The sequence below is a fragment of the Sturnira hondurensis genome, unplaced genomic scaffold, assembly GCF_014824575.4.
Source record: "Sturnira hondurensis isolate 20B ecotype Veracruz unplaced genomic scaffold, ASM1482457v3 Scaffold0004136, whole genome shotgun sequence".
NCBI lineage: Eukaryota > Metazoa > Chordata > Mammalia > Chiroptera > Phyllostomidae > Sturnira > Sturnira hondurensis.
In genome coordinates this window covers 20,219,674-20,246,141 of record NW_028076767.1, presented here as the reverse complement: position 1 = coordinate 20,246,141, position 26,468 = coordinate 20,219,674, and the positions used below count along the sequence as shown (strand labels likewise).

At 38.8% G+C, this 26,468-nt stretch overlaps 1 protein-coding gene across 2 annotated transcripts in view; it reads left to right on the top strand.

Annotated features, from left to right (window-relative positions):
- The first annotated feature begins 2,669 nt into the window (after nt 1-2,669).
- PIGU (phosphatidylinositol glycan anchor biosynthesis class U) overlaps nt 2,670-26,468 on the top strand; it is a 94,323-nt gene continuing 70,524 nt past the window's right edge. Inside the window, exons 1-5 of one of the 2 annotated variants that reach the window (XM_037043902.1) lie at nt 2,874-2,889; nt 7,855-7,919; nt 11,842-11,912; nt 18,979-19,038; nt 20,187-20,249. In XM_037043902.1, coding sequence (XP_036899797.1) covers nt 19,036-19,038; nt 20,187-20,249 — 66 coding nt within the window. In that variant the 5' untranslated portion in view covers nt 2,874-2,889; nt 7,855-7,919; nt 11,842-11,912; nt 18,979-19,035. Of the gene's footprint in view, nt 2,890-7,854; nt 7,920-11,841; nt 11,913-18,978; nt 19,039-20,186; nt 20,250-26,468 lie in introns of both variants that reach the window. The other variant, XM_037043901.1, reaches the window with a different exon arrangement.

Genomic DNA, 26,468 nt, shown 5'->3' with positions numbered 1-26,468 from the left:
ATTTACTCTAAGATGATGTAATACATGTCTCCTCCTTCATGTAAAAAGAAAATACCAACACTTGTTTTCTACTGGTCTCACTTAAGCCTATTAATTACAATGTTTTAATTGGACCAGCCCTAATGGTTCTTATTATGATTTCAAGATGCTCTTTAGCAATAATCATCAGGAAACTTTGAAAAGATAAGGTTTATTACTTACAAGACCTGCAAGACTAGCAAATTACACAACACATTTGGGACAGCACAACAAGGTTGGGGGGGGTGGGAGAGAGAGGGAGAGCAGAGTAAGCTCACAGGCCTGGGGTGCTGCTTTTTTGCAGGAGTGGGGGGTGGTTGAGGATGGTGGTCTAGGGTTTCATGGGCTTTCATGTTATTGGTGAATTTAAACAGCAGGAATCTAAAGCCCTGGAAAAGAGAGAGGAAAACAAAACAAAACAAACAGGTAGCCCAATGGTAAGTTATTGAAATCAACCAATATCTCTAAAACAAAGGGGCCTCAGTTCAGGGAGGCTGTCTGGTTCTTTAGCTGTGTGGCTGGCAATGTTTACTCGAGATAGCCTTTGAAGTGGGTTCCTTAGGCAAAGTTTCAGACAGGTACTTGCATTACGAAAAAGAAAAAAAAACAAACCCTAAAATATCGGGAAGGCTGTACAGACTACAGAAGCTAACGTGTGTTGAAAGCATGGCACAATGCTTGGCAGAGCAGGGCTCAAAGGATGACAGCGCCTCTCTCTATTCTTTCATGAGCCCCTCTTCCAACGGAGACCTGCTCCTCCCACTGGTCAGGAAAGCTATGAGCTACAGGGCTGATTTTTGCACTCTGCTAGCATTCTGCTTCCCTTCTTTCTTCTGTCATCACGGTTTGTGATTTTATTGTTACTTGTGTTATTCTTAAAACTATGACTCTGCAATGACTCTCCAAGTTCCATAAAAGCAGGGGTATAACTCTGTTAGTGCAATATTCCTCAACAGCAAGTACAGAACCTTGAGATATAATTATCTCTATTTATTTATCTATTTAATTATTTTAAAATTTTTATTTATTTATTTCTAGCGAGAGGAGAAGGGAGGGAGAAAGAGGGAGAGAAACACGGATAGGTTGCCTCCGCCCCAGCCCAGGCATGTGCCCTGACTGGGAATCCAACCCCAGATCTTTTTCAGGACTGCCGGACCAACTGAGCCACACCCATCAGGGCATCTTGTTTTTAATACAACTTATTTTGTTGTAAGTTTATATGATTTAATTTTTGATAATGGATGTGTTTAAAAGCAACTGGCAAATTTTAAAAAATGATTTTATTTATTTACTTTTAGAGAGAGGGGAAGGGAAGGAGAAAGAGAGAGAAAAACAGCAATGTGTGAGAGATACCCATTGCCCCAACCTGGGGGCCTGCCAGCAACCCAGGTTGCTGACCCATGTGCCCTGACCAGGAGTGGAAAAGGCAACCTTTCGCTTCAGAGTCGGGCACTCAATACACTCAGCCACACCAGCCAGGGTGCAACTGGTAACTTTTTAGAAAATTCCTCAGTCGTTTCTAGCAGGCTGATAGGAGTCAACAACCAGTACATTTTTCAGATGAGATCTGAGATACAGAAAGGTTAAATAACATGTTCAAGGCCACAGGGCTAATAAGTCTGTTTACTACTCCAAAATATATTCTCAGAATCCAATATAGTGCATGGCAACAGGTGGTATTCAATACACAATTGTAAATACATGAATACATATTTAATATTCTTTAAAAACAGCACTGGTTGGTATAGCTCAGTGGACTGAGAGCGGGCCTGTGAAGCAAAGGGCTGCAGGTTCAGTTCCCACTCAGGGCACATGCTTGGGTTGTGGGCCAGGTCCCAGTGAGGGGTGTGCAGGAGGCAACCCCGCATTGATGTGTCTTGCTCTTGCTCTCTCTTTCTCCTTCCCTTCTCCTCTCTCTGAATATTAAATAAATAAATAAAAACAAAAGGGAGCCCTGTGCAGTGTGGCTCAGCTGGTTGCAGCCTTGCGCGGGACACTGAAAGGTCCTGTGTTCAATTCCCCATCAGGGTATGTGTCTAGATTGTGGTTCAGTTCCTTGTCTGACATATCACATCTCTCTCTCCCCTCTTTCCCTCTCTCTAAAATCATTAAGCATGTCCATAGGTGAGGATTTAAAAATAGACAAACATTTAACCATTACACATACACGTCCTGATCAGTGAAGTTCAGATCGATTCCGGGTCATGGCGCCTGCCTGGGTTGCCGTTTGATGCCTCCGGGAGGGCTTGGTATAGGAGGCAACCAATGGATGTTTCTGCTGTGTTTCTGATGTTCTGATGTTTCTCTCTCACAGCGACGATTCTCTCCCTTTCTTTCTCCCTTCCTCTCTCTAAAAATAAATGGAATCTTAAAAGCAAAACAAAATTTACCCACAAGAGTGAAACTAACATCTCTCTCTAAAACTGGCTCACAATCCTAGGAAGGTAACCGCCTTCACCTATTTGCTTTCAGCAGCACTTCGACCCCTGAGTGCTTTCACAATTCACTAGCTATCAAAGGATATGTCCCCCAACCTTTTGCTACAAATTTGAGATGCCCCGCTTTCCGTCCTCGCTTCCTGCGTGGCCGCAAGGCTACCTGGGAGTGGTAGTCCTGTGTCTGGCAGCTCCGATCGTACCATCCAGGCGCACCGGGTCGCAGAACTACACAAGTGGTGCCTGGGTCGCGAGGCTCTTCCGCCTCGCCTTCGCTCCCTTGCCGGCCCGCCCGCCCCAGCTATCATGGCGGCTGCCTTGGCCCTTGTGCTGGTGCTGGCCGTGACAGTGCGGGCCGCCTTATTCCGCTCCAGTCTGGCCGAGTTCATCTCCGAGCGGGTGGAGGTGGTGTCCCCACTGAGCTCTTGGAAGAGAGGTGAGGCCACTGGCTTGAGTAGGCAGCCGAATACCGTCTGTGCTCTCCTGGCCTCCGTGAATGAGAGGCTTGGCATTGGCCGCAAGCTCAAGATTCTGACCGGCTCTTGAGTCCTCAGAGGGCGCGGGGCGGGGCCTAAGGACGCGGCTGCGGAGGGGTGGGGTCGTGGGGCATTATGGTGAGATTTGGGCCCTGAGAGCCGGATTACCTGAGGGATGCTGTCGGAGGGGGTGTGTCCCACTCGTGTCATGAGCCAGGGGCACGGTCTGAGGAAGGGTCGGGATATGTAAAGGGCATGCAGGGTGGTGGGGTGGGAATTGAGAAGGGCATGGGATTTAACGCGGGGTCGCAAGTGGTGCTCCCCGGGTTACGGGATGGTGTGTGTGTGGGGGGTCCCTGGTCAGGGGACCAATCTTGCCTAAGCAAGAAGCGTTATGTGAGGTGCTTGGACGCCTATTCTCAGTCTGGGACTTACCATGCAGGCTTTTCTACTGTTTTCATTTAAGATGTTCATTAAACATTGTCCTGTACTAGCTCCTACAAGGAGACAGAACTTGGGCCGAAGGCTCCACAGATCTTTCTAGTGGGAGAAACAAACATTTACAATCATTTAGGAAAAGTGTACGTCCAGTGTCCATCCAGGTCTTTCCTTGGAGTTCTGACTCTGAAGAAAGTGTGCTCTCCTTTTCCAGTTTCCTAAGGTTTAGGGATTTGAGCTAACTCTTGAAGAACGTAGAGTTTGGAAAGGGAGATTAGGGAAAGTAGAGTTCCAGGTAGTAGGAGGTAAACAGGCTTAAGAAATGTTGAAAGACGAGAAATGTCCAAAGCAAGAGAGAAATGGGATGGGTGCTAGGAGAGCGCCAGATTTTTTTTAAAAAAAACCTCTTTTTTTTTTAACTGAAGTACTATATATACATTGCCCATATAATAAGTGTGGAGCTTAATGAATTTTTAAAATGTATTTATTTATTTTTAGAGAGAAGGGAAGGAGAGGGGGAGAAATATCAATGTGGATTGGCTGCTTCTTGCACGCCCCCAGTGCGGGACCTAGCCTGCAAGCCAGGCACGTGCCGTTTCTGTTCGTAGGCAGCTGTTCAGCCCACTGAGCCAGGGAATATACCCTTTTTGATAGGAGAAGCTCAAACCTACTAGATGATAGGTTTTTATTATTAACCTCAAGAAAAGTACATCAAGTTAACTAAATAAGAATTCTTGCTTTGTGGAATTTAATAGTTGAGAGACTTTATTAAAACACCTTACATTTTAGAATAGTTGATCATAATTAATGAACTTTAATGGTCAACTAGTCAAAAACATTTGTTCTTGGGCAATCCCATGAAACAGAAATGTTATTCAGTTGCTCTGATATACTTTTCATGGATTTTATTTGTGTGTGTGTGTGTGGAGGGGTATTCTAGGAAAAAGAATGGCTTAAAGCTATGGATTCTTTTTTTTTAATAAGGGTTAAAATGTTTTTTTACCCAAATAGGCATTTTGTGAAGCTTACCCTAAAATATTTCCAGCAAAATAGTGAAACATTGTTATATATAGTAGAATTTGGGGCCCTGATTATTCTTTTACACATGGAATAGAGTCACTGTTATATATATATCTAGAGGATTTTGGTAGTCTGTAGCTCAGATGTTCCCAAACACACTACTGACCATGCCCAAGCTTTTAATCACATGCACTAAAACAAGAAAAAGTAAGGTCATTGTACAAAGTTTATCATAAAGCTTAATGTATTTAAGTAAAAATATGGTGAGTTTGTGTTCTTCCTACACTTTTTGATGTTATAGATGATGGGAGTACAAGGTGGTGTGTTTTTTTTAAATGTTTTTATGTGAGGTTAACTCTCCAGATTAATTATCTATTAAGTAATATGGGTTCATATTTCATAATCAAGACAGCAGAGCCACATTCCAGGCACTTGCCAAAGAACACAGTTACAAATTCACTAGTGTACAATATCTAGGCAAAATATATCTGAGAGAAATTATGTTTTAGACTGTTGTCTGAAAGTGCTGCAGTCTGTTTCTCTAGCTACATAATCAAGAGGCCTCGTCTGGATTAAACCATTGGAGACTGATGTTCCTTGACAGCTTGTTACTGTTGCTACGTAGGATGCTTTTACTTCTCTGATAGGATGCCGTTGACTTAGACTGAGAGTTGCCCTGTGAAGTGGCCTGATGAATCATCTCCACGAGTCTCTAGTAACGCTGTTAGTGAAGGGCTTCACAGCTGTGTTACACAGCCTTGTTATGTGGCTCCTGGAGGGAAGTTTCTTTCTGGTCCTAGTGTAAGGACCAGTTAGAATTCGTTTGAGCCATGGGATTTGCTTTATTTTATAGTCACCACGAATTGTGCAGTTAATTAGGTTTTCTTCTGGGGGGGGAGGTCTGTAAAGTTTAAAGCCATACTTATGGCCACTCATTAACAATATATAGTTTTTAAACAGACTTTATAACTTGAATTCTGTTTTATATATTTATGTTTGAACAGGTAATTCAGTCCCATGGTTCAGAAATCAAACATGCAAAAGGCTATATGATTAACGGGCACCTTTCCACCACTTTCCTATAACCACCCAGTTCTTTTCCCTGAAGGGAACAGTTTCTCTCATATATTAGTTGGTTATATATACTTGTGAGATATTGTATGCATATATAAGCTTATACATTTTACAGGCTTTTGTGGCTCCAGTCTGTTTTTTCTTATCCTTCTTCACTCACTTTCTTTTAAAATTATTTTTTTGTGTTTACTTTTTTCTTTTTAATTGAATTTATTGGGTTGACATCAGTTCACAATATTATATAGGTTTCAGTTGTATAATTCTATAATATGTCATCTGTATATTGTGTTGTATATTCACCACCCCAAGTCAAGTCTCCTTCTACCACCATTTATCCCCCTATTACCTTCTTCTACCCCACCCCATTTTTTTCTGGTACTCACCATACTGTTGTCTCTGTCTCTAAGTGTATGTGTGTGTGTATGTGTGTGTGTGTGTGTTTAATCCCTTCACCTTTTTTACCCAGCCCTGCAGCCTTGTTTCTTTTTAATAATTATAAAATAATGAATGTACATTGCTAAAGATTCAGAAAATAAAGAAAAGATAAAAGTAACTAAACATCTTCTGTACTCTTATCACCCAGAGGTGGTCCTCGTTAAATTTCTTTGTTTACTTTTATTTTTTTATGTTTTATGTTTTATGTTTAGTTTGAGGCATTTGTCATTAACTACATATTCTCAAATAATTAAATGAATGAATGCTTTTAAATATTTAAAATAAAACTTTGTCATATTTAATATGCTCTGTTATATAACCTGCTTTTCTTTAAGAGTATTTCATGGACTTCTTTCCTTCAATAAATATATATCTGTAATATACTTTTTAATTTTAACTCAGTTTTGAAATAACTTTAGATATTTAAAAATGTTGTAATAATATACATAAACATCCTGTTTATTCTCATCCTGCTTCTTCTGGATATAGGGTATCCTATATCCTACCTAACCATTGTACAGTGACCTCAACTCAAAAATTAACTTTGATACAATACTATGAACTAATCTGTAGATTTCATTGGAATTGTAACAGTCATTTCACTGATGTCCTTCTTCTCATCCAAGAGCTAGTCCATGATCCTATATTGCATGTAGTTGGTATATATCCTTAGTCTCTTCCAATTTGGGATGCTTCTTCAGACTTAACATTGTTAGTGAGTACTGGCCAGTTAGTTTGACTGTCAGTTTGGGTTTGTCTAATGTTTTCTCATGGTTAGATGGGAATTATGTGTTTTTAGCAAGGATACCACATTTTTGGCATAAATACCACAGAAGTGTTTTATGCCCATCTCCGTGAATCATATCAGGAGGTATTTGATGTTGACAATGTCAACTGGTCAGCATAAAGGGAGGGGCAAAGTAGGTTTACAGTTATGAGTACTTGAAACACAGAGTTTATTTTTGTGTTATTATTCATTAATTATTGTATTATTTTCATATGAACAACTGTAAACCTACTTTTGCTCCACCTTGTATTACTGGTGATGTAAACTGCAGTCTCTTGATTAAGGTAGTGAATGTCAGGTTTATTCACATAAAATTATTATTTTTTCCCTTGTAAATACTCTGCTTCTTATTATATTTTTACCCACTAATATTAGTATTCATTGGTGATATTTGCATTTTACAGTTATTACTGTGGGGTCTGCCGAATGGTGGTTTTCTGTTCCCATCTTTCTTTCTGCATTTGATACATACAATTATCTGTAAGAAAGAGCTTTTGTTTTTATTTGTTCAATTTATATTGTAGTATAATTTTTAACTGTAAAGTGTATCTGTCTATCCATCTATATAGATACACAAAAAACGCACATCATAATTTAAATAAATCTTCGTTAATGGACATTGGGATTATTTTTCATTTTTCACTATTCTTGAGCATGGTAATGAACATATTTATTTGAGTACTTGTCCAATTATTTCTGTAAGATAAATTGCCTTAAAAAGCACACACTTAAAAAGTACATATTGCCCTGAAGAAAAGTTAATACAAATGTCACTCAAAGCACATATGAGAGTGACTGCTCATTTCCCCACCTATGAACATTTCTCACAAGCTTCTAATTTGTTATCTATGTTTTGTATCGGAGCAGAGTATATATAAATGAAACACTTTAGAGTAGGTAGAAGTTGCAAGGAGATCAAAGGAAACTTACAGTTCAGTATAAAATGTTCTCATAATGACTGGTTTGCCACAGTGGGAAGGGACACTCTATGGAAGAAAGCTCCCCATGATAACAAATGTTCAAAGCAAGACTTGAACCCAATTTCTGGAAATGAGGTAAAGGGGGTTAGATAAACTATAAGGCCCTTTGTCCTGGGAGTATCTGACACTGGTTTATGGCCATCTGCATGTGTCTTTGAAGTAAGAGTGAACTTGGATGTCTTACTTTTCAGTGGTTGAAGGCCTCTCACTGTTGGACTTGGGAGTGTCTCCGTATTCAGGAGCAGTGTTTCATGAAGTAAGTGTTCTTGTTTTCTTTTCTGGGTACTAGGAGTAATTTATAGTCATAGGTACCAAAGCCTAACCTGTAGTTAGTATAAATATTTTAAAAGATTTTTTTTTTGAGAGGCCGGGGGAAGAGAGGGAGAGAGAGAGAAACATCAATGTGAGGAAGAAACATCGATTGGTTGCTTTTTGTATGCACCCCAACTGGGGACTAACCCTGCAGCCTAGGCATGTGTCCCAACTGGGAATTGAACCCACAACCTTTTGCTTTGTGGAACAATGCCCAACCAACTGAGCCACACTGGTCAAGACTAAAAAATATATTTTTGAAAATCATATTTAGAAATAGCCCTTTTTTAGATGTCTTTCACACAAGAAGATTTCACAATTGTAGTGAATGGAAATGATACAGATTCACTGTACTTTTGGAAGCAGATGAGACTTTGTAGAAGTTACTATTTTTAATGGCAAGTAAATTGTAAACAGTTCCCAGTGTATGAATAGGTTGTATGCTAATTGACATGTAATTGATTCTTTGGGACATGCTTTCCTATGAAAGTTGTGATAGCGATGTTGGTTTCTTAGAAAGCCCACAAAAACCTATTTACCTATAAAATTAGTTCTTAAGAATCATAAAATCACTCTTAATTTACCATTATTTCTTGTTTGTGTTACTCCAACAGCTTTCTGACAAATCTCTCTGCATTGTCTTGCTCCTTTACTCTGTTCTGCAGTCAGAGCCATCTCTCTAAAATGTAAATCTGATTTTGTCACTATTCTGCTTGCTATCTTTGGGTCTCACCACAGACCTCAGGATGAAATCCAAACACCTTCTGGGATAATGCCCTGTGGGCCCTACTCACCAAAACAACCACATTTCTTTCCTCTCTTTTCTCCCTCTTCCCACTGACCATATTATTTTAAAGTAGTAGTTTTCTAATTTGGCAATTTAACCCCCAATTTAAAAAAAAATTCTTTAAAAGATTTTATTTATTTATTTTAGACAGAGGAGAAACAGAGGGAGAGAAACATCAATGTGTGGTTGTCTCTTGAGTGCCCCACACTGGGGACCTGACCTGGCCTGAAACCCAGGCACATGCCCCGACCGGGAGTCGAACCAGCAGCCCCTTGGTTTGCAGGTGGGTGCTCAATCCACTGAGCCACACCAGCCCGGACATAAACCCCAATTTTTATAGTTGCTCACCTCATATCTACTTTGAGAACAATTTTTTGTTGCTGTTCTTCGATCTAGTTTTTCTAAAGCATTTAACTTGGTACTCATGGAGATAACAACTGTCTTTTGCATTCACATTCCATTGTCTTTGTATTACTGTCTAATCAAGTTGCGGTATCAAGAACTACTAGTAAAAATAGGTTAGGAATATTTTAAGAGATTCAATAAGCCCTCAGTCCGTTTACTGGGAACAGGTAGTCCGGGCATGACAAAGAGTAGCCCACTAGCCACGAGGGCTCAGTGTGCTGTGGGCCCAGGGCAGTGGGTTTTCTAGACAGGATAGGAGTCCCCCGAGAGAGTCCTGACATACTTTCATTAGGCTTCAGCACATATTCTCTATTACCTTTGTGTCTTTGTTCATGCTGTTGTCTCCTTATAGAGGGCCATTCTTCCCTCTTTTTGTGGTTGGTTCTCTATTCTGATACTAGCTTTGGTTTTACCCCTCCAGGAAGCCATCACTCATCACCTTAGACAAGGTTCGATGTTCCTTCTGTATTTTACAGAGTATTTTGTGCTTATCCTTTTCATGGCTCATATCGCACTCTTAAAATTGCCTCTGTACACATTTCACCTGTTATATGCTCCTCAAAACAAGTCCTGGCACCTTTTCATCACTTATTTTTTTGATACTAGTGTGTAGCTCTATACCTGCTTGTGTATTCCAGTCCTTCCCTCCCTTCTCTCTTTCCTTTAATAAAAATTTGTTAAGTATGTATCAAATGCCAGCAATGCTGCAACGTGCTAGGGGTACAGAACAATATTGTCCCTGGCCTCAGGGTACTTATATTTGTGTGAGAAACAGATAGTGAGTTTGTAAAAAAGAAACACTTCAGAGCAAAGAATATCACCAGGGATAAGGAAAGGTCATTTCATCACAATAAAAATGTCAATTCATTGTCCTGCCCAGGTGGCTCAGTTGGTTGAAATGTTGTCTCATACACTGAAAGGCTGTGGATTTGATTCCCAGTCAGGGCACATACCTAGGTTGTGGGTTCAACCCCATCAGCAGACAGCCAATAGATGTTTCTCTCTTACATCAATGCTTCTCTCTCCCTCTCCCTTTCTCTTCCTCTGCATCCCTCTCTCTTCCTTTCTCTCTCAAATCAATAAACATATCCTTGGGTGAGAATGAAAAAAATATGTCAATTCATCACGAGGACATAATAATTTTAAATATTTATATGCCTAGTAGCTGAATTTTGAAATACATGAAGACAGGTAGAGCTGCAAGGAGAGATCAACAAATCCACAGTTTTAGCTGGAGATTTCAGTACCCCTCTCTGAATGATTAATAGATCAAGTAGACTGAAAAATCAACAAAGATATAAAAGACTTGAACAACACTATCAACCAACTTGCCTTCATGGACATTTATAGAACATTCCATGCAACAGAAGCAAAGCACATGATCTTTTTAAGTGTATATGGAACCTTTGCAAGGTAGATCATATTCTGAGCCATAAAACGAGACTCGAGCAAATTTTAAAGGATTGAAGTCATACAAAGTATATTCTCTGACCACAATGGAACTAAATAAGAAATTGACCTCAGAAAGATATCTGGAAAATCCCCAAACATTTGAAAACTAAGTAATATATCCCTAAATAACCCATGAATTAAAGAAGAAATCAGAAAGGAAATTAAAAAGTATTTTGAACTGAGTGAAAACGAAAATGCAACCTATCAAAATATGCAGGATGTCACTAAACCAGTCCTTGGGGGAAAATTTGTAGTGCTCAATGCTTATATGAGAAAAGAAAGATCTCAACTCAATGACTTCAGTTCTACCTGAAGAAACTAGACAAAGAAAATAACCAAAGCAGAATAAAAGAAATAATAAAGATGTGAGTAGAAAAAAATAAAATAGAAAACAGAAAAAACAATTGAAAATCATGGAAACAAAGTTAGTTCTTTGGGATGAATAGTAAAGTTCATAAATTTTTAGGAATGGTGGATATGTTCACTGTCTTGTGGAGATGGTTTCATGGATGTCTACATAGGTCAAAATTGATCAAATTGCACACTTTAAATATGTACAGTGTATTTTATACTAACTTTTCTCCAAAGCTAAAGTTTAAAAAGTGAGATATCAGTTGAGTGGTGAGCACATGTAGAAAATTAAAGCTGGTTAAAGGGGTAAAGAGTGACAGTCATATATGTGTTACAGTTTTAGATAGCGTGTTCAGAGAAGGCTCTCTGAGGAAGTGTAATTTGAATAAGAGAGCTAAATGAAGCTAGCAAGCTGTATGAGGGCCCTGACTTGGAAATGAGCTTGGCATTGTGAGTTGCAGAAAGATGACCAGTGTTGCTATGGCAGAATGAGCAAGGAGAAAAATAATAAAGGTAAGTTTTGAGAAAAATTAGAGGCTACATTATGTAGGACTTAAAAAAAATAATCCTCATCCAAGGACATGTTTCCATTGATTTTAGAGATAGAAGGGGAGTGGGGGGAGAGAGAAACATCAGTACGAGAGAGAAATATCCGTTTGGTTGTTTCCTGTATGCTCCCCAACTGGGGATCAAACCCGCAACCTAGGAATATGCGCTGACTGGGAATCGAACCACAACCTTTCCTTAGAGTGCAAGGAACAATGCTCCAACCGAGTCATGCAGCCAGGGCTGTAGGACTATTATAGACATAATTAGGAATTTGGATTTTCTATCTATCTATTTCTAATATAATTATTTTTACTGTTCACAGTTTGTAATAGGAGAGCCAGAGCTTCCTCCCAGACTCAAGTTTATAAATTCTCAACAGGCTGGTGAGGCCAGGTGGGATATTTCTTGTCTTATTTGGTTTCTGGGAAGACTTCATTCACATCCTCAGTGGTCATTTGATCAGATGGAATTATGTTCTTCATCTTCTCCAGCTCTTTCTCGTATTCCTCAATCATGGCCTTCGAAGCTCAGTCACTGCCTTTTAGAGCATGGCTTGTTTTCACCCAGCCATCCTAAGATCCTTCGCTGACTCCAGTGTTCCACAATAAAAAGTAGATTGTATTTTTACTGTGATTTGAAAGACACTGGAGACTTTTAAACCAGGAGAGAGGTACTCATATTTATTTTACATTTAATAAATACTGTTGTAGATACTGTGAGGGAAATTGACTCTAGGGGCAAGATGTGAAACGGGGGAGAAATTACTAGAGTGCGTATACAGCAGTCTAAGCAGGATGGTGTGCCTTGGAATAGGGTGGTAATGATGAAGATGGTGAAAAATGATTAAATTCTTTAAACGTTGATTAGATTATAGTTATATTTTTTAGAGGTAGACTTGTAAATAGATTTGATATGAGATATAAAGTCAAGAGAGGATTAAAGGATACAAAGATAGCAGATTTTTGTCCTGAGCAGTTGAATGAGTGGTGGTAGTGTTTAATGAGATTAAGCATACTAAGGGAGGAACATATTTTAGCTGGGTAGAAAATATAGTTCAAATTTCATCCTGTTAGGCTTGAAGTGCTTATTACTGTATTTTGCCATGTACAGTGCGTACCTATGTGTTTGGTCCAAACTCTCACAAAAAAGTGTTTTGTTTTCAGTGTTTTTTAATTTATATTTAGAAGTAAAATAGATGATTATATTTCAGGATATTATTTTGCATACAGGTATTGTTATTGTTTTCTAGAGTTACACTTTTAATGCATACACATAAAGAAAAGAATTAAAACATTTATATAGATATAGAATTAGTACTACACATGTATAATGTGCATCCCTATTTTTCTCTCAAAAATTTAGGCCAGCCTGGCTGGTGTGGCTCAGTGGATTGAGCACAGGCTGTGAACCGAAATCCTTTGGTTTGATCACTGGTTTGATTCCCAGTCAGGGCACATGCCTGGGTTGTGGGGCCAGTTCCCATCAGGGGACATGAGAAGCAACCATACATTGATATTTCCCTGTCTCCTTCCTTTTCCCTCTAAAGATAAAGAAATAAAATCTTTAAAAAGTATGCATTATACATAGCAAAATGCAGGTAGATATCCCAATGGCAGTATTGATGCAATTGGCTATACCAGTGTGAAATGCAAGAAGAGAGGCCAGAGGTATAAAATTGGGCCAGAGGTATAAAATTGGGATAAGTCTATAGATGGTATTTGAAAACATTAGACTAGATGCAATCATCTAATATGATAGCCAGCGTCCAAGATGGCCCCCAAATATTTCCAACTTCTGGTGTTCACACTCAAGTAGTTCTCTCTCACATTGTACCAGAGTTGGTCTGTGTGACCAATAGAATATGGCAGAAGTGCTGGTATGTCACTTCCTAGATTAGGTTATAAAAGACAGTGCAACTTTCATCTTAGACTTTCAGTGTCTTGGATCACTTGCTCTGGCTGAAGCCCTGTCGTGACCAACCTTACGGAGAGGCCTTTGTGATAAGGCACTGAACCTTCCTGTGAGCAGCCAAATGAGTAAGCTTAGAAGCAGATATTCAAACCCCTTTAGAGACTGCAACTTCATAAGAGACTCGGTGCCGGAACTACCCACTTAAGCCACTTCTGAATTCCTGACTCTCAGACACTATGTGAGATAATAAATGTGTGTTGTTTTAAGCTAAGTTTTAGGATAATGTGTTACACAGGAATAGATAACTAAGACACATAGGGACTAAATTTACATAAAGAGAAGAATACAGACACCTGGAGTATTCCAATACATCGAGGTTGGGAAGGGGAGCTAGCAAATAAAGATGAAAAGGAGGAAAGTTAAGAGTGTAGTACCTGGAAGCCAGATGGAGGTGTTTCCAGGCAGGAGTTGAAAATGATGTCAAATGCTATTGCAAAGTGGGGAAATTTGGACAGAAGATTCATGATTTTTTTTTAAAAGATTTTATTTATTTGTCTTTAGAGAGGAAGGGAAGGAGAGAAGGAGAGAAATATCAATGTATGGTTGCTTCTTGTGAGTCCCCTGCTGGGAACTGGCCTGCAACCCAGGCATGTGGCCTGACTGGGAATCAAACCGCTATCGTGTGGTTCACAGGCCAGCGCTCAATCTACTGAGCTACACCAGCCAGGCCAGAAGATTCATGATTGATACGCCAAAATTGATATCTTTGAAGACTTTGGCAACAGTATTTTCAGTGGACTGTAAGGACAAGAGACTGGTTGAAGTACTCAGAGGCCGGGACGACCTTTGTGAGGAGTTTTGCTCTAAAGGAGGGCAGAGAAATGCTGGGGTAGCTAGAGGGAGATGTCTAGTAAAGACTTTTAAAAAAATTTCACCCCAGAAAATGCTTATTGATTTTAGAAGGAGGGGAAGGGAGAGAGAGAGAGGGGGAGAGAAACAGTGTAAGAGAGACACTGATCAGCTGCCTCCTGAACGCACCGACTGGGGAATGAATCTGCAATCCACATGTGTGCCTTGACTGAGAATTGAACCCATGACTTTTTGGTCTACAGGATGATGTTCCAACCAACTGAGCCACACTGGCCAGGGCTAATGAAGACTTTTTAAATATGAGGATCTGGATATTTAGTGGCTGATGGAAATAATCCTGTGGATTGAGAAGTTGATAATGTGAAAAAAGAGATGATAATTGAATGAGCAGTTCTTTGAGGAGGCAAGAAGGAATGGGATCCAGTTCTTAGGTGGAGGATTTAGATAAGAAAAAAGGAAATACATCACTGTTAATGTGAGAATATTGCATAGGTATAGATACAGGAATCTGGTCAACTGGGTAGTAGGAAAATAAGGTAGTCCTCATTTAATTGCTTCTCTTAGTGGAATAAGATATAGGCCTGTTGGTTGAAAGTAAGAAGTGGGAGGGGAGTTGAAGGTTGTGGAGAGAGGAAGATGTGAAGTAGTCCTTTTAGAAAGAATATGTTGAATGAATAAATGGAAAAGCTCTGTGTAGTCACTTAATCATAGTTTAAAATTTTGTTTCTCTGGGAAAATGCATTCTTAGATACAGTTAGGAAGCCTAGAACACATTACTCTTCTTCAAAAGTGTATGTGTGTAAAGGAGGGTAACGGCATGAGGTCGTAATTTCCAGCTACAAGAACCATGTTACATCTCTATACTTGTATAAAAATGACCCCTTTAGGACTGTTAACCTTCAAGAACTCTGAATTAGGGGGCAAGAACAGATGCTTCCCCCTGAAAACATTGGGGACAACTTTAAACTCAGAATCCCTCACTCCTCATTCCTGATTATGGGTTAATTTTTTTGTAAGCTGGATGTTCATAAATCTAGAGCCAGCTATATTTTATTGTCTTTAAGTAATAAAATATAAAGAAATAAAATTATATCAAGCCAAATGAAAAGAACACTTTTGAAAAGAAAGTTCATCATTGCTTTGGCATTGTTTCTTAATCTTCAACAGATTTTATTATCTAGTTCCTAGAGAGAGGTAAAAATAGGTGAAAGTGGAGAAGGAAAATCTGTACACGAGAGAAAAGGGAATTGAGCAGCCACAGATTAGATTTTTGTAATTGCCTTCAACAGATGTGTCTGTGTTCTATGTTTAACTAAGCACCGGTAGTTAAATTGTGAGTTTATTCATGTGCATCTTACCCTGATTGGGAGTAGTCACCCAGTGGAGTTGTAGCATAAAGACAAATTATACTCAATTTATATATGCTTCTCTATAATAGGATTATATGCAGTTAAACTATTGCATACATATTAGTTCATTATGGAAACCAGCCTATTTACTGATAGGCTTTTAGAAAACTGTTCTGATATTTCTGAGACTGATTTAGAGCCATTCTAAACTATCTGAAGTATCAAAATACTTTGAAAGGAGGCTATTGGTAATATAAATATCAAGTTACTACCTTTTACTAACAAAGATAACTGAGAAAAAAAAGAATCCATTAGTAGATAGTTGTAAAAGCTTAATGCATTTAGAACTTTTTTTTTTTCATTTAGAACTTTCAAAGGCAAAGTTGATGCCCCTGTTTTCAAAAAGAGGTAAAAAGTTGATCTCAGGTAGCTAGTTTATTGAGGTTTACTGTATGCTAAGTACTTTGTGCACATTACTATTTCATCCTCCTAAGAACCCTGTGAAATAGGCCACTATTCTTACTTTATAGCGGAGGAAACTAAGGCTCAGAGGGGAGAACGATTTGCCCAAAGATACACAGGTAGAACCTGGTTTTAAACCTGAGTCTGATCCCAAAGCCTTGTTTTTTCTAGCACACTCGTTTGTTCTCACTGAAAAGGTTGTCGATGACCTTTACAATATAGAAGGCATTTTTGCGTGTGGTTGGTGTTGGGAAGAGGTGCTCCTGAGTTACCAGCATGGGCTCCCTAAAAACTAAGTCGTGCACTTTCCTATGATTCTGGTTGGTTCAGTGAACTGGCTTGTAGTAGCAGACCAGCCCTCTTCCCTAGAACTGTTACAAAAGCAGTATGAATGCAAAAAACATCTGTTTGAAAGCTGAGGTCCCAAAGAAGAAAGTTCAAAAAGTGAGACTGACATTCTGAGCTGCTTTCTCTTTGATGCATTTACCGGTTTGAAACAGGTACAGGCTGAGAGGCAGAAAAACAGAATGGAAACTGGCTGGTAAAAGGTTAAGGAGCTATCGGCAATCTCCTGGTGCTGAGGGATTTTAAATTTGAGTGCGTGGCTAACGAGGTGGGATGGCTCTGGTAGAGGACTTGGCTTTTGGGACATCCGAAGGTCTACACTTGAGGAAGGAGGGTAGACTACCTTATAGGCCAGTCTTACAAAGATTGAATCCAGCTTCTAATTAGCTAAATCTCTAATTAGATTAATATGATATAATTCTATTCTAATTGCTTAACAGAGCTTAAAGAATTTTTTTCTGGAGGAAAATAACCTCATCTAGAATGTCTGCAATTTTTCAAACACAAATGTCTATCATTGAGTCAAAAATTGCCAAACATAATAAATGACAGGGGAAAGTAGGCAATAAAAAGAGATTCATGGGTGATCTAGATATTAATTATCAAATTGGATTTTAAAAATAACTGCGATCAATGACTGTAAGTTCAAAAAAGAGATGATAAGACAGAGAATTTCACCAGGGAGCTATAACATATAAAAATGAGTCAAATGGAAATTCTAAAACTGGAAAAATCATAAAAATTAAGAATATAATAGACGAGCCTTGGCCGGTGTGACTTAGTTGGTTGGAGCTTCGTTCAGTAAGAGTCATGGGTTTGATTTCCAGTCAGGGCCCATGCCTAGGTTGTGGGTTTAGTGCTGTCCCCTAGGTTGTAGGCGTGTAGGAGAGGCAACTGATCAATGTTTCTCTCTTTCTCACCATTTCTTCCCCTCCCTCTAAAATCAATTAGTATGTTCTCCATTTAAATGTAGTCATTTAACTAATGAATGGATTAGTAAGTGAAACAACAGATTAGTTTCCCTCTCTTTCTCTCCTTTCCTTTCACTCTCAACTCAAATAAAATAAAGTAGTTTCAAAAAAGAAATTTCATTGAAATTAGAAAATTTTTAACAGAATGGTTTTGAAAACCAACTATCAAAACTTGTGATGCAACTGAATCTACAGTTATTTATCTATTTATAAGAAAAATATATTGCCTTAAAATGAATTTATTAGGGCAGAAGAAATTCTGAAAATTATCTACGTGTCAATAGACAGAGAGGAAGCAATTATCCTGGAATAGGTTGAAGGAAAAGTTGTATATTATACTCTAAAGTTCAGAAATTGATGAAATAGAAACCAAAGATTAATAATCAGCAAACCCAAAGTTAGTTCTTTGAAACACTAATGAAGTTAAGAAATCTTTGGCAATGCCCTCGATGGTGTAGCTCAGTGGATTGTGTGTGGACCTGAGAACCAAAGGGTTGCCAGTTTGATTCCCAGTCCCGGCATATGCTTGGGTTGCTGGTGAGGTCTCTGGTTGTGGGTGTGAGAGGCAACCAACTGATGTTTCTCTCCCTCTCTTTCTCCTTCCCTTCCCCTCTCTATAATTTTTTTTTAAAATCAGTAAAATTTAATATTTGAAAGAGAATGTACAAATTACCAATATCAGGAATAAAAAGCAACATCACTATAGTTCTTACAGATACTAAAAAGTAAAATATTATGAACAAGTTATTGCCAAGAAATTTGAAAATTTAGATGAATTGGGTGGATTCCTAGAAAACCACAATTTACCTCACCTAACACTATTTGAATAGTTTTTATCTGTGAAAAGAAATTGAATCTGGGCCGTGGCCAGGTAGCTCAGGTGGGTAGAGCATCATTCCAATACACCAAGGTTGCAAGTTTGATCTTCCAAAAGGGCATATACAAGAAACAACCCCCAAAAAACAACCAACCAATGATGCCTAAATAAGTAGAACAACAAACCAATGTTTCTCTTTCAAATAAATAAATAAACAAACAAGTAAGTTAATAAATTGAATATGCACTTCAAAATCTTCTTTTAAGGAAAACTCAGGTTGAGATGGTTTCATGGCGAATGAATTTTCCCAAGTCTTTGGAAGGAAATAACACCAATCCTATAAAACATCTCAGAGAACAGAAGAGAGGAAAAAACATTTCCCAATTTATTTTATGAGTTCATCAATTTTGATCCACTATGTAGTTCCCCTTGGCTATTATTATATATATCTTAGAACTAAAGTTCGCCTTATACCTTTAGTATGTTACAGTTCTTAAACAGATATTTAACTTGTTGGATTTTGTTTTTCCTTTTACTCAATTAGCAGATACTCCCAGTGGCACAAAATGATCCAGTTATGCAAAATTATTCTCCCTCATGTATACTGGCCAACTGGCATAGAACAGTATTCTAGGAAGGAAATTTTTGCTGACAGAATAGCTTCTAACCCCACCCCCTACTCTGGAAACTGATAATCGTGAGATTTAATTTGCCTGTTTGTTTTTCTCCTGCAGACTCCATTAATAATATACCTCTTTCATTTCCTGATTGATTATGCTGAATTGGTATTTATGGTAAGCAAACTTCCACATAAAATCAATGTGTATACAATTTAAATTTTATTGTTTTTAATCTTTTTTAAAGAAAAATCTATTTTAGAAATTTAGGAGTTTCTTAGAGTATAAAAGCAAAACCCTATTTCAAATTTGAATTTCTAGAACTATAACTGTACAGTTGATCCTTGAGCAATGCAGGGGACTAGGGGTGCCAGCCTTGCCACCCCCACCCCGCACAGTTGAAGATAAGCATATGATATAATTTTTTACTCCCCTCAAACTTAAGTTGTCCCTCGGTATCTAAGGGCATTGGTTTCAGATACCTCTTCCCTGCCCCTTCCATAGATACCAAAAATCCTCGGATGTCCGAGTCCCTGTATAAAATGGCGCAAATCATTGTATGCAGTTGGCCCTTCACATGCTTGCACTTCCAACCCCAGATGGCTGACAGCACAGGTATTTACTGAAAAATATCTGTGTATAAGTTGACCTGCACGGTTCAAACCCAAACTTTTCAAGGGTCAACTGTATTGTGGAAGTATGAAGAGGATTTTATGACATCTGAGCAGTTCCAATGTCATACTTTTAAAATTTGATATTTAGCCTTAATTTCTCTAGCTCCAAGATTCTATGATTGGCTCTAATTGTGATGTCAGTGTTGAGGGCATCCTCAAGTTCCTGATCATTCTGCCACGAGATTCTGTGACAGTAACAGAGGCCTATGAGACTTTCAGGGACAGGAATTTGAGACAATAGGGCTGAGTTTTGAAAGCATAGTAATTTGAAACACTTGCCTAATCTAGGGTCGAAAATCTGGGTAAAGTAGAAGGTCCTCTGGGTTCTTCTTTAATTATTATAATGGCTACCATTTATTGAGTACTTACTATGTGCTGGCACTTGACATACATTAGGCCTATAAGGCAGTGGGTATTTTTCCCACTTTACAGAAAACTTAGAAACTTACAGTTACAGAGCAGATTTTTCAGTCTTACCTCCCTGAAGAGGCTTTGTCTTTGGGTACTCAAAGGGAGGGCTGAGGTTCTGTCTGGCTGTAAGAGGTCAGTACTGATAGCCTACCGCCATCCAGAAACTTCAGGCCCTGGCAGCATTCCATTTCTCCAATGCTAATTGGTTTCATTTCCTGTTTTTTCTCTTTTTCTTGACAGATAACTGATGCACTCACTGCCATTGCCCTGTATTTTGCAATCCAGGACTTCAATAAAGTTGTGGTGAGTAGTCAGTGAGTGGAAAAAAACTGGTGAATTTGTAGCACGTTGGTCTCTTATAAAGAACCAAAGATCATGCATGTACTTAAGGATCCAACTGCTTGGGTTTTTTAAAAAGATTTTATTTATTTATTTTTAGGGAAGGAAAGGGAGGGAGGAAGAGATGGAGAGAAACAATGTGTGGTTGCCTCTCACTCGCCACACACTGGGGACCTGGCCTGCAACCCAGGCATGTGCTCTGACTGGGAATCGAACCAGTGACCCTTTGGTTCACAGTCCGGCCCTCAGTTCACTGAGCCACACCAGCCAGGGCTGTATCCAACTGTTTTAAAATGCTAAGAAGTGGGATTGAAGCTTCTGGCTTATTCAGCCAGCCCCAGAATGGCCAAACCCAAACAAATAAGACAGCTTTACTTAGATAGGGAAAGGTTTGCTTAATCTTGGTAGATTAATATTCACTTACCTGTGCCAATTCAGACTTTTTTCCAGCAAATGGATTTGAACTACAATTATATTAATGAGGACCCTTAAAAATTTTCCATTTCTTTTACCAGTTTTTTATTTTTATGGAGGAAAATTAATATAGCTTTTAACTCATTGTTATGTGTATCCAAGGTAAAATTGGATTTCCAGTGTAGTTTCTGTTTCCTTGCAGAGAGTAGTTTTAATTGGAAAACTTGACACATATTAAACACCTGTTGAAAGTGTTGATATAAACTGTAGTTTTAGTCTATATGTAATAGCCAAGGGGAATTGTATAGTGGGACCATTTTCATTTTTCTTGGTTCCGAGAGAGTTAACAGATTAACCATGTGTACGTACTCTCCATGTAGTTATTTTAAAAATTGGCTGTAGTCCTCCTTGATTGGCTGGAAGCCACTGAGAAGATTTGGACTGGGGTGAGAGAAGGCTGCATCCCATTGGTGATGTCTGTTTGTGATTCATTTTCACATCTGTTACCAAGTAATAGAACCAGAAATAGCAGTCTGCCTTTCTGTGGCATTGGTCATCAGTAACTCATAAAGCTGGTGAATTCTAGAATTTTAGACATCAAAAAGAGATTGTTAGAATATCTAGACTTGAGAGGTTTCTTTACTTGGGGTCCACTATAAAACCCTTGAGAGATACGAAAAATTATACGTGTGTATGTGCATGTCTTTTTTTTTCATGTAGAGAGTCCGTAGTTGTTATCAGTGCTGGAAGAGTCCTTAATTCCGTAGTTGTTATCAGTGCTGGAAGAGTCCTTAATTCCTCCTCTAAAGGATTAAGAACAACATTTTAGGGACTTAGTATCACTAAAAGCAGAGAGAGTACACATCTTGGAGCATTTGTGACAATGTGGATGCTAAGTGAAATAAGTCAAACAGAGAAAGGCAGATACTGTATTATTTCATTTATATGTGGAATCTAAAAAAGTCAAACCTGTAGAAGAGTAGATTGGTAGTTGGCTGGCAGTGCAGAAAGGGGGAATATTGGTCAAAGGGTATGAACTTTTAATTAAAAAATTAGTAGCTTCTAGGGAATCTAATATACATGTAGCATAGAGATACGAGTTAATGATACTATATCATATGTTTGAAAGCTGCTAAGAGAATAGAGCTTAAATGCTCTCCCCACACACAAAAATGAATGTTAATGAGGTGGTATGTTAACTAACCTTATTGTGGTAATTGCTTTGCAATATATAGGAGTGGGAAAAAGTAGGTTTATAGTTGTTCATATGGAAAATAATAGCATACTTAATAAGTAATAATATAAAAATAAACTCTGAGACTCCCAGTCAAGATGGCGGCATAGATAAACATGGCTCGACTCCTTGTATAACCACAGCAAAAATTACAGCTAGACTGCAAAACAGTTATTACCTAGAATCATTAGAAAATCGAGATGTATGGAAGTCCGATAACCAAGGAATTAAATAAGTCACATTTAACCAGACAGTTAGGAGGGGTGGAGATGCACAGAGAGGCACGGAGACGCTGAGATACCCGCATGGTGGATAAAAATTGGGAGGGATACCTGGAAGCAATGGCCCCACACCAGACCACCCAGCCCAGGGTTCCAGTACCAGGAAGGTAAGTCCCCCTAACTTCTAACTGTGAAAAAACAGTGGGCTTTGGAGCAGTGGAAGAAACTTCAGGATTCTCAGGGGTCTCCTCTTAAATGGCCAGCAATGGACTTAGGATTTATGCAGACTTCCCCCTCTGGGCTCTAGCATGGGGGCAACAGCTATAAGGGCACCAGGGGCATATGGGGATAAATTGAAGTGTCTGGCATTAGAGCAAGTGCTGGGGGACAGCTCCAGATAAAACTGCAGAGGCCAGGCAGCAGCATTGTCCCCTTTCTGAGCCCTAGCCTACACAGAATCACAGAGCAGTGGGACCATATTGGAGACTTCATCAATCTGGTTCTCATGGGTTGCTCCGCCCAGGTGATTAACGCTCTGCCCCATGCAACTTACCAGTGCACTTTTCTACAATAGGCCACACTACTAAGACAGGAAGTCAAGGCGGCTGTACCTAATACATAGAAACAAACACAGGGAAGCTTCGAAAATGAGGGGACAAAGAAATATGGCCTAAACAAAGGCACAGAACAAAACTCCAGGAAAAGAACTAAACAAAATGAAGATAAGCAATCAAACAGATGCAGAGTTCAAGGCACTGGTTATCAGGATGCTCAAGGAACTCATTGGATACTTCAAAAGCATGAAAAAGACCCAGGCAGAAATGAAGGTTACACTAAGGGAAATTAAGAAAAATTTAATTTAATTTAAAATTTACAGGGAGCCAACAGCAGAGTGGATGAAGCTGAGGATCAAATGAATGATTTGGAACATAAAGAAGAAGAAAACATTCAATCAGAAAAGCAAGAAATAAAAAAGAATCTTAAAAAACAAGGATAGGCTAAGCAGCCTCTGGGACATCTTCAAATGTACCAACATTCAAATTGTAGGGGTGCTGGAAGGAGAAGAGGAAGGGCAAGAAATTGAAAACTTGTTTGAAAAAATAATGAAAGAAAATTTCTCTAATTTGGTGAAGGAACTAGACATACAAGTTCAGGAAGCACAGAGAATCTTAAGATGGACTAAAGAGGACCACATAAAGACACATCATAATTAAAATGCCAAAGGTTAAAGGTAAAGAGAGAGTCTTAAAAGCAGCAAGAAAAAAGCAGAGAGTTACCTACAGGGGAATTTGGTGAATTTGTAGCACGTTGGTCTCTTATAAAGAACCAAAGATCATGCATGTAAAAGATCCAACTGCTTGGGTTTTTTAAAAAGATTTTATTTATTTATTTTTAGGGAAGGAAAGGGAGGGAGGAAGAGATGGAGAGAAACAGCAATGTGTGGTTGCCTCTCACTCGCCACACACTGGGGACCTGGCCTGGGGACCTGGCCTACAGGGGAGTACCCATGAGACAGACTATCATCTGATTTTTCCAAAAGAAACTTTTGCAAGCTAGAGGGGATTGGCAAGAAGTATTCAAAGAGATGAAAAGCAGGGACCTACAACCTAGTTTACTGTATCCAACAAGCTATCATTTAGAAATGAAGGGCAGATAAAGTGCTTCCCAATAAATCTAAAGCTAAAGGGTTCATCACCAAGCTATTATTATTAAATGAAATGTTAAGGGGATTTATTTAAGAAAAAGAAGATGATCAAAACTACAGACGTTAAAATAGCAATTAGTTCACAGCTATCAATGACTAAATCCAAAAAACAAACTAAGCAAACAAGCAGAACAGAATCATAGATATGGAGATCATTTGGAGGATTATCAGTAGGGACAGAGAAAGGGAAGAATGGGGGAAAAGGTGCAGGGATTAAGAAGTACAAATTGGTAGGTACAGAATAGATGGGATATTAAGAACAGTATAGGAGATAGAGTAGCTAGAGAACTTGTATGCATGACCCATGCACGTGAACTAAGGGAGGGGATTGCCTGAGCGAATGGAGGGTACTGGATGGAGGGGGGTTAAGGGTTGTAATTGGGACAACTGTAATAGTATAATTGATCATATATATTTTTATTTATTTTTATTTTTTATTTTAAAGATTTTATTTATTTATTTATTTTTAGAGGGGAAGGAGAGAGGGAGAGAAACATCAATGTGTGGTTGCCTTTTGTGCGTCCCCTGCTGGTAGTTAGCCTGCAAGGAACCGGCCTGCAACCCAGGCTTGTGCCCTGACTGGGAATCGAACCGTGATCCTCTGGTTCGCAGGCCCGCGCTCAATCCACTGAGCTATGCCAGCCAGGGCCTATTTTTATTTTTTTTTTAAAGATTTTATTCATTTATCTTTAGAAGGGAAAGGAAGGAGAGAAGGAGGGAAATATCAATCAATGTATGGTTGCTTCTCATGAGTCCCCCACTGGCAACTAGCCTGCAATCCAGGCATGCTCCCCGACTGGGGATCGAACTGCGATCGTGTGGTTCGTAGGCTCGTGCTCAATCCACTGAGCCACACCAGCCAGGGCATGATCATATATATTTTTAAAAAGGACAAACTCTTGTACTCAGAACTGTAAACCTTAGCTCACTTTTGCTCACCAGATATATGTATAAATATCAAATGATTTTGTTGCATGCCTTAAACTTACACAATGTTATATATCAATTATACTTCAAAAAGATGGAGAAGAAAATTTAGGGCTGAGGTGAAAAGCTTTAACAAGATTCCCTGGAAGGTCAGAGATGATATAACTAGGCATGAAATTCATAAGCAGAGGAATTCAGAGATAAATTAGCAGTGGCTGTTTTCCTCTCCAAGATAAATTGTCTGTGTAAACCATAATCTTTGTTCTTTGAGGTTACAAGCTAAAAATACTCAGGGGTGAAGGGTCATGATATCCACAACTTCCAAATGGTTTAGAAAAAAATGTGTGCATGTTTGTAGAGAGAGCTAAAGGAAATGTAACAAAATATTAACAATTGGTGGACCTAGGTGTTTAATTAAATTTTCAACTTTCCTCTAGTTTGAAATTTTTGTAGGTAACAGACTAGAGAAAAAAATAGAAAAAATCTATACCCACCTGTGTGTGTGTTTGTACGCATATATGCATGCATATGTCTATAAGGGGTATATATGAGGTATATATGAATATCTAAGGGAGGGTTGGTAGCTTTCATTTAAGAGCACAGTCAGCCCTTGGCCAGGTGGTTCAGTTGGTTGGAGCGCTGTCCCATACACCGAAAGGTTGCAGGTTTGATCCCTGGTCAGAGTGCATATGGGAGGCAACCAACTGATCTTTCCCTCCCTCCCCTATTCTCTCTCTAAAATTAATAAACATATCATCGGGTGAGTATTTAAAAAAAACAAGCCACAATCAGCCAGATGATTTCAACCAAAAGAGAAAACCAAGGTGTGTTTTAATGAAAGTTGACTACGGATGCTAACAGTGTGCATATTCCTTTTGTTTCTGTTCAACTTTCATAAAAACACCACACATATTTTAATTAAAACAGTTTTTAATGCAGGGGAGAACCTTATGGAGAAGTAAAGAAACTAAGTTTCAGTTAGTTTCTTAAAGTCAGAATTTGATGTCAACAGGAGAGACATCCTTTAATTTAGAGCACAAATAATTTTAATTGATTTTATAGTTATTTCTGAGTTTATATGAACACATATAGAGATTTTCAAGGTTTTTTTCTTTGTGTGATTTAAAGAGGGAGACAAAAACCACATGAGCTGTTGTTGATACCTTGTTTTTTTTAGCACACTGAGACCGTCTGTTATCACTGACACAGAGTTAAAATTTGGAATAGTTTCATTTCTCCACATTCAGAATTCAGCCTATTGGAACATTTGGTTTCTTGTCAGAATAAGAGTTTCACTTACGCTGTGTCAGAAATTAACTCATTCTAAGCCCTGGTCCAGTAGTCCAGTTGGTTAGAATGTCGTCCCAATATGCCAAGCCAAGCATGTAGGTTCAATCCCCAGTCAGGGCACATACAACAATCAACCAATGGACGTATAAATAAGTGGAACAACAAAGCGATGTTCATCTCTATTTTTCTCCCTTCTTGCTCTCTCTGAAATCAATTTAAAAATTAACTCATTCTAAATGGCAGGTTTTGATGATGCTAATAAACTGTTGTTGGTTTGGGTAGAATATCAGAACATGCCTTCAAATCTTTCCCACTTTTCCAAAATGGGCCTATATCATATAATCTGGAAGCATTTTAATCTTGCTGGAATCTGAGGCTTTAATCCCTGATAG